This window comes from Prionailurus viverrinus, chromosome F1 (assembly GCF_022837055.1).
Source record: "Prionailurus viverrinus isolate Anna chromosome F1, UM_Priviv_1.0, whole genome shotgun sequence".
NCBI classification, from domain to species: Eukaryota; Metazoa; Chordata; class Mammalia; order Carnivora; family Felidae; genus Prionailurus; species Prionailurus viverrinus.
This window is the reverse complement of record NC_062577.1, coordinates 64,476,130-64,490,459: the sequence shown is the minus strand read 5'-3', so window position 1 is coordinate 64,490,459 and position 14,330 is coordinate 64,476,130. Positions and strand designations below refer to the sequence as shown.

Sequence of the window (14,330 nt, the reverse complement as noted above, 5' to 3'; positions counted from 1 at the left end):
GGGGCGGGGACGGGCCCAGGCTCCCGGCTCCCATCGGAAGCTGACCCTCTGGGGAACGGGGCTGGAGGTCTCCTGCCCGGCGGCCAAGTGCATGACGTCAGGGCGTGAGAGCGCCGCGCTAACGTGTCTGGAAGCGGCACTGACGCTCTGGGGACCTTTTTACAATGAGACGTTGAGCCGGGGCGCCGGCACTCTGACCAAATAGGGCAAAGAAACTGACGTGCCTCTGTGTCACCGAAACTCTGGCCCGTCACCACGGTGCCACCTTTCCACCATCATGGTTGACAAAACACGTGTTCACCGAGGGGCGTGGGCTCCTGAGCCCTGCTCGCCTCTTGCCCCCAGCTGGAAGAAAGCCACGCGGGTCTGCTCCGGACCCGGCTGCCTCACGTGGGACACAAGGGCAAGTCTGTCACCTTGTGCCCGGTTGTCGCCCGAAGACCGGGCAGAGGCCGGCGCTCCCACCTTCCCCAGCGGCTCTCTTTCCGGATGCTTCTGGGCTTTGAGGGTGAGTGCTTGCTGCCCTCCCTCACTTCCAACGCTGGCACGCTCCCGGAAGGACTGGAAATGCCCCTCGTGGAGGACTGTCGTCCCTGTGGGCCGAGGCCACCGGCTGCTGTCCCTGCAGATGCCCGTACGCGCCATTCTGCCCCGTCAGGCAGCTTTCCGCCTGTCCAGAGCTCTGCCGAGGGCCCTTCCGCCCTCTCGTGTAGCTGGCCAGACGGGAGCCACGGTCTGGTTGTGGGCGGCAGACGGTGCCAGGAGCTCTGTTACCCAGAGCCAGACTTGGTTTGAAACACTCAGTTTCGACTGTTGCGTATTTGCTTGGTGTGTATTTTTCTCAAGCTTCGTCTCCTTCATTTCGTGCTTGTGGGGAGGAAAATGTTGCTCTGAAGCCAGGTGCTTATCGTCACCAGCCCTTTGAGAAAACACTGTTGGCGATAAAGCCTGCCTCACTCACTGGCCACACAGCCGCCACGCGTCCTGCTGTGTGTTGGTCCCTTGAGCCTTGCACCTGTCGTGTTTCCGTGTCCCTGCGAGGGTGCCTGTGCAATCCGTCCCCACCACATGGGGTCACTGGCAGTCAAGGGCCTCATGTAAAGGACAGAACTGTTCTTTTCCTTCTGAAGCTGCTGACCTCGTGAATGTGGCCCAGGCCCAGTGGGACCGAGAGTCTCAGGAGTGTCTGGGGGTCTGACCAGCCTCCTTGTGAGCTATCTCGGCCCCTCCTTCCCTCCCACGGGGCCCCCGGCCCAACTTGCCCTCCTTTCTCTGAAGGCAGCTTTCACCAGCCACTTAAATGTGGGTTTCCTCCTCCCTTGTCCCTGACTTTGGACTAAGCTCCTTTGTGCTTGGATATTCCTGGGCCTCTTTCAGGGTTTTACTGGTTTTTCATCTGGGGACAGAGACGAGGGGCACAAAATAGGCAAGTTACACAATTCAAGAACTCCTGGGACGCCTGGGTGGCTCCGTCGGTTAAGCGTCCAACTCTTGGTTTCAGCCCAGGTCACGATCTCACGGTTCGTGGGTTCGAGCCCCGTGTCAGGCTCTGTGCTGACGGTGCGGAGCCTGCTTGGGAGTCTCTCTCTCTCTGCCCCTCCCCTGCTCATGCTCTCTCTCTCTCTCAAGATAAATAAAAATAGTAAAAATAAATTTTAAAAAATAAAATGCTTAAGAAAATTCAAGAACTCCTATAGATGTGACCTGAGGCTTACCAGCAGCTGAGAGTTTTTGTGAAAACCACACAGGCAGCGGCTCTGGGGGAGCTTCCAGGGGGACAGAGGGGAGACCGGGTGGGGAGGTGGTGGCCAAAACCTCCAGGTGTCCTTCTCCAGTGTTGGTGGGAGCTGGGATCAGTCAGGTCTTGTTTAGTTATGAAATAGGAAGTTTCTGCAATAAGAACCCTACGTTAGGTTCAGTTTAAAAAAAAATTTTTTTTTAATGTTTACTTATTTTTGAGAGAGACAGAGACAGAGCATGAGTGGGGGAGGGGCAGAGAGAGAGGGAGACACAGAATCGGAAGCAGGCTCCAAGCTCCGAGCTGTCAGCACAGAGCCCGACTCGGGGCTCAAACTCGCGAGCCGTGAGATCATGACCTGAGCCGAAGTCGGACGCTCAACCGACTGAGCCACCCACGTGCCCCTAGGTTTAGGTTTTAATAAAAAAAAATTCAGAAATCCCTAAAATTTTTATTTTGCTGGAAGAGAGCAGTGGAATCTCTCCTCTGGCACGATGATCCTTCCAGCAAGTCCCCCAGCACCAGGCCCTGGGGCCGTTTGACGAGCAAGCTGCCGAATCATTTGTGCAGACCTCCTTCGTTTTCCAAATCAGCTCTAACTTTCACCTAATTGGCTTCTTAGGACTTCACAAACTTATCTAAACATCTCACCCTTTACACCATTGGAACACCAAGGTTTTAATGTGTATGATTCTGTAAAAACAAAGGAAGCGTCCTTGCATTGGGGGGTGGTCTTCCCTTTCTGTGGGTCGTTAGGAGTTTGAGGCGGGAACAAGACGAAAACCAAAATCAAAACCAAAGCGCAAACAAACCAAAGATTTTTCCTTTTTCTTTAAGTCTCGATAGCAGGGACTTTCCTGGTGACGAGTGGTCTTGGCCGCCTGGGGCCGCTGGGTCAGCCGGGTTCTCCGGGGGAACAGAGCCAACGGTCCAGGCAGACCCACCGCCAGAGGGGAAGAGTCGTGTTATGAGGGTTGGCTCGCCATACGCCGAGGCCGGGGAGTCCCCGTCGGCAGGACTGGGGGTGGGAGAAGGCAGGCGCCCCACTCGAGGACGGGTGGATGTGCCCTCCGTCCCCCCGTTTCTTCTTCTGGTGGGGCCTCAACCGATTGGCTGATGCCACCGGCGGTGTCGAGGGTGATTTTCGCTCCGTCTACGGATGCAAGTGCTGTCTTCTTCTGGGGACGCCCTCGCAGATGCACGTGGGATTAAGGCTGTGCCAGTTCTCCAGGCCTCGCTCAGCTCAGTCAAGTGGACGCATAAAGCTAACCATCACGGCTGCCATCGGGCCGGGGGGCTTAAACCGCACGCACCCCGTGGGTTCGGGGGCTCTGGGCTCATCCCCTAAGTGGCTGGCGGAGGCTCGGGGGCCTTCACCGGGCCTCCCTGAGTTGCCCGTCCCTCGCCCACGCCATTTCTCCCAACCACTTTCTTCACGTTGACCACAGACGACAGACCAGACCAGAAGAAATGTGGACAAACCGAGTGTCCCGGGGGGCGAGTGTGGGCACCGGATCCCACCGTCCTGCCTCCGTCACAGACACCCCAGCCCGGGACCCAGGCTGCCCAGCAGTGCCGTTGTTTGTCGCTGCGGTGACACGTGCGGGGGCCAGCCAGCACGTGCACACAGGCCCAGCCTGGACAGAAAGAGCTTGAGAGCTCCCGGGTTGTCCTGAGGCAGGAGACCACACGGTCTTCCCCGCGGGCCCGTCCCCTCGGCGGGCTGAGCCCCCCGGGGCAGGACAGGCCCTTGTCACAGGGTGTCGGCCGCAGTGGCCTGGTGGCCCCGCGCTCGCCCCGTCCGGTCCCTCCTTGGGTTTCGGAGAGGCCTTTCTGGGCCCGTGTGGTCAGAACAACGTGACTGGGCTTTGGCTGAGCCTTTGTCGTTGTGTGTGTGTCCTTGAGCCGGAAGAGGAGGGAGACCGACTTTCATCACCCCCAGGGACGTTTGTCATTTTATAATTTTTTTTTTCAACGTTTATTTATTTTTGGGACAGAGAGAGACAGAGCATGAATGGGGGAGGGGCAGAGAGAGAGGGAGACACAGAATCGGAAACAGGCTCCAGGCTCTGAGCCATCAGCCCAGAGCCCGACGCGGGGCTCGAACTCACGGACCGCGAGATCGTGACCTGGCTAAAGTTGGACGCTTAACCGACTGCGCCACCCAGGCGCCCCAACGTTTGTCATTTTAACAAAGATGACAGGTGCACTGGCATCATCGCAGCCCCCCCCTCCCCCTCCCACCGCCGCCGTGATAAGCGTGATCACAGGCGATGGTGCTGTAGCTGCTGCTTGAGGAGCCCTTCCATGCGCCCGGCCCGCTGCGAACACCAGTCCTGCATCGCTCCCAGGCTGCTCCGGGAGACCCCGCGCCACCTGCCAGTTCCATGGCCAGCGCCTCGGAGCAGGCCTTGAACTTCACCGAAAGGCAGGCCTCCTTCAACTTAAAAGCGTACGTTCCTTTCAGCGCGTGGTCCGGGAGTCTCGGCAAGTACACACAATCACGGCCCCCCCCCCCCCCCCGCGGTCAGGAGAGACCATTCCACCCCTGCCACGAGCTCCCCCATGCCCACCGTGGGGAACCCTCCCCCCACCCCGCCAACTCGGGCAGCCGCCGACCTGTCCGCTGCCCCTTGCGAGGACATCGCGAAGATGGGGGCGCGCCGCTTCCAGGGTGTGGAAATGGCCTCTTTCGCTCGCTGGGACGCGTCCCGGGTTCAGGCCCCTGGTCACACCTGCCGGGAGTTTGGTCCGTTCAGGGCCGCGTGGGATTCCGCCGTGTGCCGTTTGCTCCTTCCATTTATGAGTTTACCGCATCGGGGATATTTGTTTGCGTTGTTTCCACTTTTTGGTGACTGTAATCAAAACTGCTAAAACCATCCGCGTGCCGGTTTGGGGTGCGAAGGGTGGTTTTCGTTTCCCTCGGGCGAGTACACAGGGGGCCGGACGGCGGGCCGGTGCAGTAAGTGTGGGTTTAACTTTATGGGAAACGGCCAAACTGAGAAAACTTTTTTTTTGTTTGTTTTTACGATTTGTACATCTTCGTGCTCACCGCAACCGTTTGGGGCAGGTGCTCTCGTGGTCCCGCTCTCCAGGCGAGGGCACTCAGCACCCCCCCGGCCAGGCGGCCTGCCCAGGGCGCACGCCGGCCCTGCGGCAGATCTGGGGAGCTTGGCCTCAGCCCTCCGGCCGGAGGCCATTGCCTCTCGCTCACTGGCGTCTGTCGCTCTCACGCTGCCGCCTTCCCCCGCCTTCCCTCCTCACCCGGGCTGGCCCGGCCCCGCCCTCCTCGGGCCCCTTGTCCGTCAGCTCAGCGTGCCCACCAGCCGAGCCCCGGTGGGTCCTCTCTCTCCTCCTGGCCTTGATCTTTCCTGCTGCCAGGGGACGCGAACCCGGGAGCTGCAGGTGCGCCCGGCACCGACGCGAGGCCCTCCTCGCTTTTGTCGGTCAGAGCCCCCAGAGAATGCATCTGGAGAAGTCACTCCTTCGCTCCCATTTCTCTGGAAAATGACCAGACAGCCCCCAAATCACGGAAGTCCATTCCCGAAGCGCTGAGCACATCCGTTCCTCCGCCTCCTCCCTGATCACCCTGCTCTCGCGTTAGAAAGGACGCCGAAGTGCTCGTTTCGGCAGCACGTCTAAAAAAAGGACACCGGGTCATCTTCCACCGTTTTCTCTGGAGCATCTTTGTGGCAGTTCAGCAGCTGCTTCCTCGTAACCAGGAAGCAATAAAGGCAAACAAAACCGCGAGCACGGGTGCCTCACCGCTTGCTCCCGAGAACACCTGCTCCGTGTGTACATAAACAGTGTCCCCACCTGTACTCCAGTCAAGCAGCTGTCGCTACTTTTCCTGTTTTGCGGATGAGGTAACCAGAGCCCGGGGAGGCCAGATGGGGAGCGGTAGGACCTTCGGACTCCAGGTCGCCCGTGCTTCACAAACGCCTCTGTCCACACGGAACCGGTGACCCGTGAAGCCTGCCGGGGATGTTGGTCAGGTAGCGAAGAGTGTGGGCACTTCTGGCTCCAACTGACCGATGCGTGGCCTCAGGCAAGTGGGGTACTCTCAGCCTCAGTTTCCCCATCTGTAAAAGGGACGCTGACGAGTACTTGTTGCACGGACTTCCTGGGAGGGTCGCGTGATTGATGCGGAACGCCTCACGCGCTACCTGGTGCTCATGAATAATAAATAGTAGCTGCTTCAGTGAGTTAGGTCTCTGTTGGGCGGGCAGTACTAACCAGCGGGGGTGACAGGACAGGAGTGACCACGAGGCTGGCTAGCTGAAATAGAAGAGGTTAAATCGGGAGACGGGGTGCAGGTCAGCGCACTGTCACAGAGGAAGACGGACCTCGGGGAGGCACAGAAAGCACAACAAAGAGAAAGCAGCTGTGACCCGGGAGCGGTCGACATTCTCTTAACCCCAAATGTGAGGGAGGCCAGGCAGGCACCCGTCCTGTTCGAGGAGACCCCCCCAAATGAGGATTCGTTGTTCTGAGCTGACTGAGGAAAACCCCCAAAGGTCTAGTGGAGGCAAGAGGCCACCGTTATGATCGGGGTGGTGGTTTTCGTGTGTCAATTTGACCGGGCCACAGGGTGCCCGGATATTTGGACACTGTTCTGGGCGTGTCTGTGAGGGTGTTTCTGGAAGAGGTTAACATCTGGATCGGCTGGAGTGAAGCAGATTGTTCTGAGTGTGGGTGGGCCTCGTCCAATCAGGCGAAGGCCCGGCTGGGACAAAGAGAGCTGAACCTCCTCCGAGTGAGAGGACAACTTCTCTTGCCTGACCCGCTCCGAGTGCGGGCATCAGGCTCCTTCCTGCCTCGGACTCCGACTGAAATGTCGGCTCCTCCGGGCTCTCGAACCCACTGGCCTTTGGCCTGAAACCATACCAGCTGTGAGTGCTCAGTTTGCCAACTGCCAATCTCGGGACTTGTCAGCCCCCATAGCCCCACGAGCCAGTTCCTGACAGCAAATGAACACCTATGTCTCTGCATCTCCCTCTGGTTCTGTTTCTCTGGACAACGCTAGCGCACAACTAGGAAAGCTGAGGAGAGAGAGCCCAGCGGGCTGTCTGGCCGCCTGTTCTCCGGGCTGGAACCTGTGGCAGCCTGCCCCAGGGACAGCCTCCGCCTCCAGAGAAGACCCGGGGATCCGACTGGGGTGGGGGGGGAAGGAGGAAGGAAACAGATCCCCGTGCTCAGGCCGTGCACAGGGCCTGGTAAAGATGTATCGTCACCCACTAACTGGGGAAGCCTGAGGGGTGCTCGGGGAAAATTCCAGCGTTTCCCTAGCTTCTTTTTTTTTTTTTTTAATTAAAAAATTTTTTTTCAACGTTTATTTATTTTTGGGACAGAGAGAGACAGAGCATGAACGGGGGAGGGGCAGAGAGAGAGGGAGACACAGAACCGGAAACAGGCTCCAGGCTCTGAGCCATCAGCCCAGAGCCCGACGCGGGGCTCGAACTCCCGGACCGCGAGATCGTGACCTGGCTGAAGTCGGACGCTTAACCGACTGCGCCCCCCAGGCGCCCCCCTAGCTTTTTATTGGGCCCGTCGTGCTCACCCTTGAGGCCCGCAGCCGGTCAGGGGTGAGGTGGGCAGAAGGAGTATCGGTGCCGACCCCACCACTGCAGGGTGCTCCCCCAGACCCGACGTTCGACCTCTGTGCGGCCTCCTCCCGGGAGCTCCCGGGCACTGGGGTTTTGTCCCTCGACACTCCAGCTCCAAAGCGGGTCAGAAGGGCAAACGTGTCAGAGGCCACTCCAGGTCCCTCGGCACCCGAAGCCGAGAGCCCCTCTCTGCCCCGCTCCCCTCCGCAAGTCACTTCGTCTGAATTCCCTGCCACGCGAGCCCCAGACCCCGCCAGGGCACCAGCACCCTCCGCCCACGCCCCTCCACGCAAGCCCCGCCCCTCCACGCGAGCCCCGCCCCTCCAATGCCCGTGGCAGGTGCTCCGATGGTGGGAGCCAACTGTTCCACCAGGAAAGCCTCAGGGAGGAGCGACGGGGAAGGGAAATGTTTTCCCTGCAAAATCCCCGGCCCGCCTCCTCCAGGTCTTGCTGGGCTCCCTCCTGAGCCCCTGGTGGCGGGAGGGGTGCCGGCCCGGGCGGCGCCCCTCAACCGACACCCAGGGTCCGACGCGCTCCGGGCTCCACCCTCAATGTTTTACTTAAAAAAATGAAATCTCAGAAAAGTTAACAGAATGATACAACCGATGCCGTATGCCCTTCTCTGCATTCACCAGTTGCGGGTTTTTGCCACGTTTGTGCTCTGTCCGTACACACACGCACACACAAATGCACACTAAGACAGACACACGCTAACACAGACGCTAACATGCACATGAAAAAATGTTTACTGAATCACCTCAAGGCATTTCAGATATTTTCAAATATTCTTAAAGTAATGCCAGGTTATTGATTCAATAGTATCAGTAATATATAGTTCATATTCAGTTTTCCCTAACTGCCTCCGAAGTTTCTCCTGTGGCTTTTTCTTGACCCAGAACCCGGTCGAGGTTCGCACCTGTCGGGCCTCCTCCGTCCCCCGATGCCCTGAGGTGCCTCTGTCGGAATGTGCCGGTCTCCTCACGGGGATCAGGGCGAGCCTCCCGACAGGAGCTCTGTGCAGGTGAGACGCGTTCCTGCACCCACACCGGAGGGCTCACGGGAAGGGGATGTGAGCCCACTGGCAGGGGTGTGGGCCGCATGCAGGGGAGAAGCTCTCCTGCTGTCAGGGGCTGGCCTTAACGTCCCAGGCAGATGAGGGCATGAAATGCAGCCCCATGGTGTGGAGGTCCACAGCCAGCTGCGCCCGTCCCCACTTGGTAGAGTCCCACGGTAGCCCCACCAGACGGAAGAGCACTGAAGAAAGGAGCTGCAGGGGAGCAGGTGTCCAGGGGGGGGGGGCGGGTGTCCAGGGGGAGCAGGTGTCTATGGTGGAGGTCTCTACAGGTGACGGGTGTCCACAGGAAGGGGTCAGGTGGCCTCCTCGAAGTCCAGGAGCAGGCTCCACTAGGAGTGGCTGGCGTGTGCATGGGAGTGGGACCCAGAACAGGGACCGTGGCTGAAGCCCGCTAAGGAAGCCAGGGGATGGGATGGCCCCGGGGGGGAGCAACGCGTCACCAGAGAGACCGCGAGGCGCACGGGCTGTCACTTGGGAAACGGCAGCGTCCCGTAGTCCCGTGCTCCGGTCACACCGAGGGCAGAGGCCAGGGGACGGGGCCTGGACCCGTTCAAGTCACCCCATGCTGATGTCCTTGCCCCCAGGATGGCGTGGGACGCAGGGCGTGTGTGTGGACTCAGCTTTGAGGAGCCACGTAGGCCGACGGGCATGCCACCTTCACCTGGGAGTAGATGACAGACGAGCCCAGGGGATCAGAAGGCCGGTGGCTGGCGGCCTGGCCGTGGGAGGGCAGGTGGGTCCGGAGGAGCCCTAACACGGAGTCCGAGTTCGCTGAGGGAGAAAGAGCACTGCTCAGCAGGGAAAGGAGGCCCAGAGCTCCCCACGCCCCAGCCCCCGTGTCCCTGTCCCACCCTGGCGCCTCTCCCCACCCACGCGGCAGCTGCCCTGTACCGCAGGGGCCCTCTCCTGAGCCCTTCGCCTCTGGCCGGGCCCGGCCCCTCCTCGGCCTCACTTCCCACTCTGCTCCCCACGCCGCTCCCCGGGAGCCCGCGAGCAGGAACCTCCCTCTAATCTTGTTAGTGCTTTGAGCGCAGACCCCTGACCGAGCGGGGCGCTGTGCCCCTCTGTGGCCTCGGACGGGTGGCCGCCACTTCTGCCCTGGTGGTCTCGTCCACGGGGTGGGAGCGATAACGTCACCCGCCTCCGGGGTTACTGTGACCTCACGTGAGCTCACGTGTGTGTGCGTCTGTCATGTGTCGCGTGTTTGCTGTGTGCCAGGTACGGTGCAGACACACACGTGTGCACGTTTATGGCGTATTCACGTTTAGCACTTAAAACTACTTGGCACACAGGGACTTCGGAACACATGTGGATGTGATGTCAGACGTTATCATCACTTGTACATGGTCTTAAGCTGGAACGGAATAGGGCAGTCTGCAAGCAGGCTCTGTCCTTGTGGCTCGGTGTGGCCCTCTAGGCTTCCTGGAGCCACACCGAGGAGCAGAGCTCAGTTGGGAGCTGGGACTCTGGAGACAGACCGTTCAGTGATGCACTTGCTTTGCGACTTCGGGCCAGTCGTTTCAGGTCCTCTGCCTTAGTTCCCTCGTTTCCAAGATTGAGGTAAGACAGTACTCGCCTCAAAGGGGGTTGTGAGCGTGTGTGACTCCATGTGTTACAGGTGCGCCGTTGAACCAAGAACGGGCACAAACACGGTTCATCTGACTTTATACAAGAGGATCGGAAAACCAGAGAGGGAAGCAGAACGGCTAGAGTCACACAGCACTCTTTACGGAGCGCAGCTGGGAGCGGGTTGTCTCCCTGACGCCGGAGGGGTTGGGCTGGGACCGGTCCTGGCAGACCACTCACGAGCGGGCAAGGACACAGCCAGACCACCAGCAGTCAGTCACCCTCAAAGCTGCTGTAATGGCATTTCCACATCTGCTCTCTCACCCCTATGAGACAGTGTGGGGGTGCAGAATAATGCCCCCAAGATGTCCATGTCCTGATTCCCGGAACCTGTGAGTGTGTGACCCTACAAAAAGGGACTCTGCAGATGTGATTAAGATTAAGGATCGGGCCGCCTGGGGGGCTCCGTCGGTTAAGCGTCAGACCTCAGCTCAGGTCATGATCTCGAGGTTCATGGGTTCGAGCCCCGCGTCAGGCTCTGTGCTGACAGCTCGGAGCCTGGAGCCTGCTTGGGATTCTGTGTCTCCCTCTCTCTCTGCCCCTCCCCTGCTCATGTTCTCTCTCTCTCTCTCTCTTTCTCAAAATAAATAAACATTAAAAAAAAAAGATTAGGGGCGCCTGGGTGGCGCAGTCGGTTAAGCGTCCGACTTCAGCCAGGTCACGATCTCACGATCTCGCGGTCCGGGAGTTCGAGCCCCGCATCAGGCTCTGGGCTGATGGCTCGGAGCCTGGAGCCTGTTTCCGATTCTGTGTCTCCCTCTCTCTCTGCCCCTCGCCCATTCATGCTCTGTCTCTCTCTGTCCCAAAAATAAATAAACGTTGAAAAAAAAAAAAAAAAGATTAAGGGGAAATGATTCTGAATTATCCAGGTGGGATTTTGAGAACTTTAAATCAGAGAACGTTTCCCAGCTGCACTCAGAGGGAGACCTGACTTGGGACAAAAGGTCAGAGATGTAGCACTTTGAAGACCGGGGAGGGGGTGCCCTTGAGAAGCAGGAAAGGGTCAGGAAATACTTTCACCCCCGGGGCCTCCAGAAAGGAGCGCGGCCCAGGGAGACGCCGGTCTGACTTCTCCTTCCCCCCCCACCCCCCACCCCTCCGGAGCTCGTGGCCATTTGCCACGACAGCAGTAGAAATCGGACGGAGGCAGGACAGGGAGGGTAGCCCTGTGTCCCGTGACAGCTGCGAGTGCAGAAGCCCTGATGGCATAGCCGGTCCTCAGGCCATCCCGCGGCGTCCGTGGCGAATGGCAGAGCGGCACCGCACGGTGGGCCCGGGGACCCCAGCAGGGCAGGCGGGCGCAAGTGAGGGCGACCCTGCGTGAGGGCGGCTCCGCGCCCGGTCTGCCCCAGACCTGCCTGAAGGACGGAGGCGGGGCCACGCGCGGCCAGCGCTGTCAAAGCCCAGGGTCCCCAGGTCTTACCTGCAGGTTTGCTCCCCTGCGGAATCCTCCGGACTTCCGAGTACACAACTTCTCTTCCTTTAGGATTTACTGGAAAGAGATTGCAGTTTGAGAGACTGCAAGGCTCTTGCCACTGGTCTGAGTTACTTCCTCCTCCCCCAGCTGGAGTTCGCTCTCTGCAGGGACACGTGTCCCCCGGCGTCCGCACGGCCCCCCCCCCCCCACCCCGTCCTCTCCTGCCCCACCCCTGCCGGACCAGCCCCGGCTCGCTGCCCAAACAGGGGCACCTCGCTCCTCACCATTGCTGTATACTGGCTGCAGTTCCAGCCAGGCTGGTGCATTGTGGTAGACGGGCTCTCGGACGTCGGGGTCTGAAGGGCTCCTGTGGGACAGAAACGGCCGTGTCTCCCGGGAGCCCTGATGAAGGAGCCAAAGTAATAACCGTGCCCCGTTGGCAGGTCTTTGCGCAAGGTGGCTGCCAAGCCCGGAGACACAGACGAACGCGTCCCGGGTGGTTTGCTGCTATGAATGAGCACGTTACAAACCGCAACGTGTTCCCGGACGTGGTGGGCACGTGACACCGACCAGGCACTGCGCTAATGCTTGTGACAGTATCAGGGCGATTCTGTTATTATCCTTCTCTTATCGATGGAGAAAATGGTGGTTCTGAGAGAGAAAGTGACTTGCTCAAGACCGTGGAACTAGACACGGCAAACTAGAACCTGGCTCCAAAGCCTCCCCTCTCAGAGAGATCCGCATCTCAGAGGGATCAGTCATGATGAGCGCTCAGAGGAACCCGCGTGGTCAGGATGCTGCCGCCACGGGCTTGCCCGGAGAGGGTTCTGAGCTGTGGCGTGCCTCCCGAGGTCAGCCGCTGGGATCCAAGACGGCCAAGCTTCTTCACCGGCACCGCGTCGGGCTGGCGGACCGCCTCTCTGGACGGCCAAGTCGCGCGGCTCCATCTCCTCGGCTGTCCCCACGGCAGGCGCGGGTTAGGTTGCTCACATTCAGAGATTTCCAGGCCGGCTGAGCTAAGATTAGCTTCGGGCACAGATGGATCCAGTGTTTACAGCGGTCACGCAGACAGCCAAGGCAACAGTGGTGCAGGGTGCAAGTTAATACATAAAAAGGAACTGGCCCTTGACGCACGGAGGCCCAGGTAGCTGAGGCAGCAGTGAGTTGCTACCTGGGAATTGCCTTGACCTACGCCAAGGGAGACCACAGTGTGCACACGGCACAACCTGTCTGCGTCCTCAGCGGTCACCAGACCCAGGTCAACTTTTATCCCCTGCGGGCATCTCCCGGAGCACACGAGATCATAGCCCGGGTCTTACCTGGAGGGGTCAGAGGTCGGCCTTCCTCCTGCAAAGGAAAGCAGAGCATTTGGAGCCACGGGAGCACGGCCGCAGGGAGGGGCAGGCACCAAGAGGCGGACCCTTCTCTGCTAAGCCCGAGGGAGGCGGCAGATGGCATGCAAATTCCTGAGCCTGGCTTCCAGAGGGGCCGCGTCGCGATGTGAAAGGGGGCTCCGTAAAGAGCAACGCTCGACGGCTGCAGGGGGAAGCAGACCTGATGGGCTGTGACAACACTGCCCGTGGAGACACTCAGCAAGTCACGAGGCCCCACTGGGTTTCTGTCCCCACTCCTGTTTCTCGGTCTTCCTTCTCTTCCTCCCAATCCTTGGGGGCCTCGTAAGGGTGGAGAGGGGAGTGCACTCAAGTGTATGATGCTGGATAAACTCCTCTCCTCTGGGCATCTTCCACGCACTAGGGCTATTTGGGGAACTCTGTGTTTGTGAAGAGGAATTCCGGGGGACCAGGAGGGGAAGGGGGGACCGGGATGGTGGCGGGGGCAGCGGCTGAGAGGTCAGCACGAGCCTGTGGGGACAGGACGGGGAGGGCAGGGGCTCCCGCAGAGGTGACCCACCTGCTTTCCTTGGGAGCCGGCAATACAACAGCAGGGCCACGACCCCAAAGCCCAGGGTGCTGAACAGCCCCCCGGTGACACCCGTAGCAATGGGGCCACTTCTGCTCCCGGTCAGCCCTGGAGAGGAGAGCCCACGCATGAGCTGGAGGGAGAGGCTCGTAGCCTTGACCTGCCCTGACCCCTGGAGATGGTGCCCGGGCCTGGAGGAGGAGGGGAAGAATCTGGGGAGCCAGGACTCCCGAGGCAGCAGCACAGGAGACAGCTCTTCTCTTTGAGAGGAAGCTCCTGTCTGCGGCTGGGGCAAGGGTGGGGGGCCAGGGTGGACAGAGCCCATCAGTGAGCGCTAAAGTCAACGATCCTCTCGGGCCTCCTGCTCCCACTCAGGTACCAGCACTCCAGAAACGCTTCAGAAAATGACAAGTTAGAGAACTCCCAGCTTTGCGCACCTGCCCCTGAGAACGTCCTGGTCAAACATCAGCAGGGGTACCAGAACTGTCCACATCTGTGGCCTGGGCACAGGAAACTTACCTGACATGCTGAGTGGCACCGCCTCGCTGCGCCGGGCCCCCAGGCCGTTGTCGGCCTCGCAAGAGTAGTTTCCAGAATGTTCGGAGGTCAGAGAGAGGTTGAGGGACGCTCCTCCTCCAGAGGGGGCCGAGCTGTTCCCCAGGGGGACGTCCTCGTGATAAAACCGGTACCAGATGGGGGGAGAGCCCCTCTGGGCCTCGCAGCGAAGCTCCACCATGTCTCCCACCTTGGCCTGGGCCCCGGGCGCCCTGAGGGTGAGGGTGGGGTGCGACGCTGGGACTGAGGGAGACAAAAGCCAATAGAAGTTCCTGCTTCTAATGTATCCATAAAGGAGCAGTAATTATAAACAAATGGCAGAAGTCAGATGTTGATCTTGGAAAACAGGCTGAAACTCATATGGCAGACAAAGCTAACAACCTTAATCTACAA

The 14,330-nt window shown here is 59.7% G+C and overlaps 1 protein-coding gene across 4 annotated transcripts in view; it reads right to left on the bottom strand.

Annotated features, from left to right (window-relative positions):
• Positions 1–8,067: 8,067 nt before the first annotated feature.
• FCRL5 (Fc receptor like 5) overlaps positions 8,068–14,330 on the bottom strand; it is a 37,133-nt gene continuing 30,870 nt past the window's right edge. For all 4 annotated transcript variants that reach the window (XM_047840047.1, XM_047840049.1, XM_047840050.1 and 1 more), the window contains 6 exons: positions 13,902–14,180; positions 13,374–13,490; positions 12,782–12,809; positions 11,747–11,829; positions 11,469–11,537; positions 8,068–9,190 (listed from right to left, as the gene is read on the bottom strand). In XM_047840047.1, coding sequence (XP_047696003.1) covers positions 9,036–9,190; positions 11,469–11,537; positions 11,747–11,829; positions 12,782–12,809; positions 13,374–13,490; positions 13,902–14,180 — 731 coding nt within the window. In that variant the 3' untranslated portion in view covers positions 8,068–9,035. The remainder of the gene's footprint in view (positions 9,191–11,468; positions 11,538–11,746; positions 11,830–12,781; positions 12,810–13,373; positions 13,491–13,901; positions 14,181–14,330) is intronic.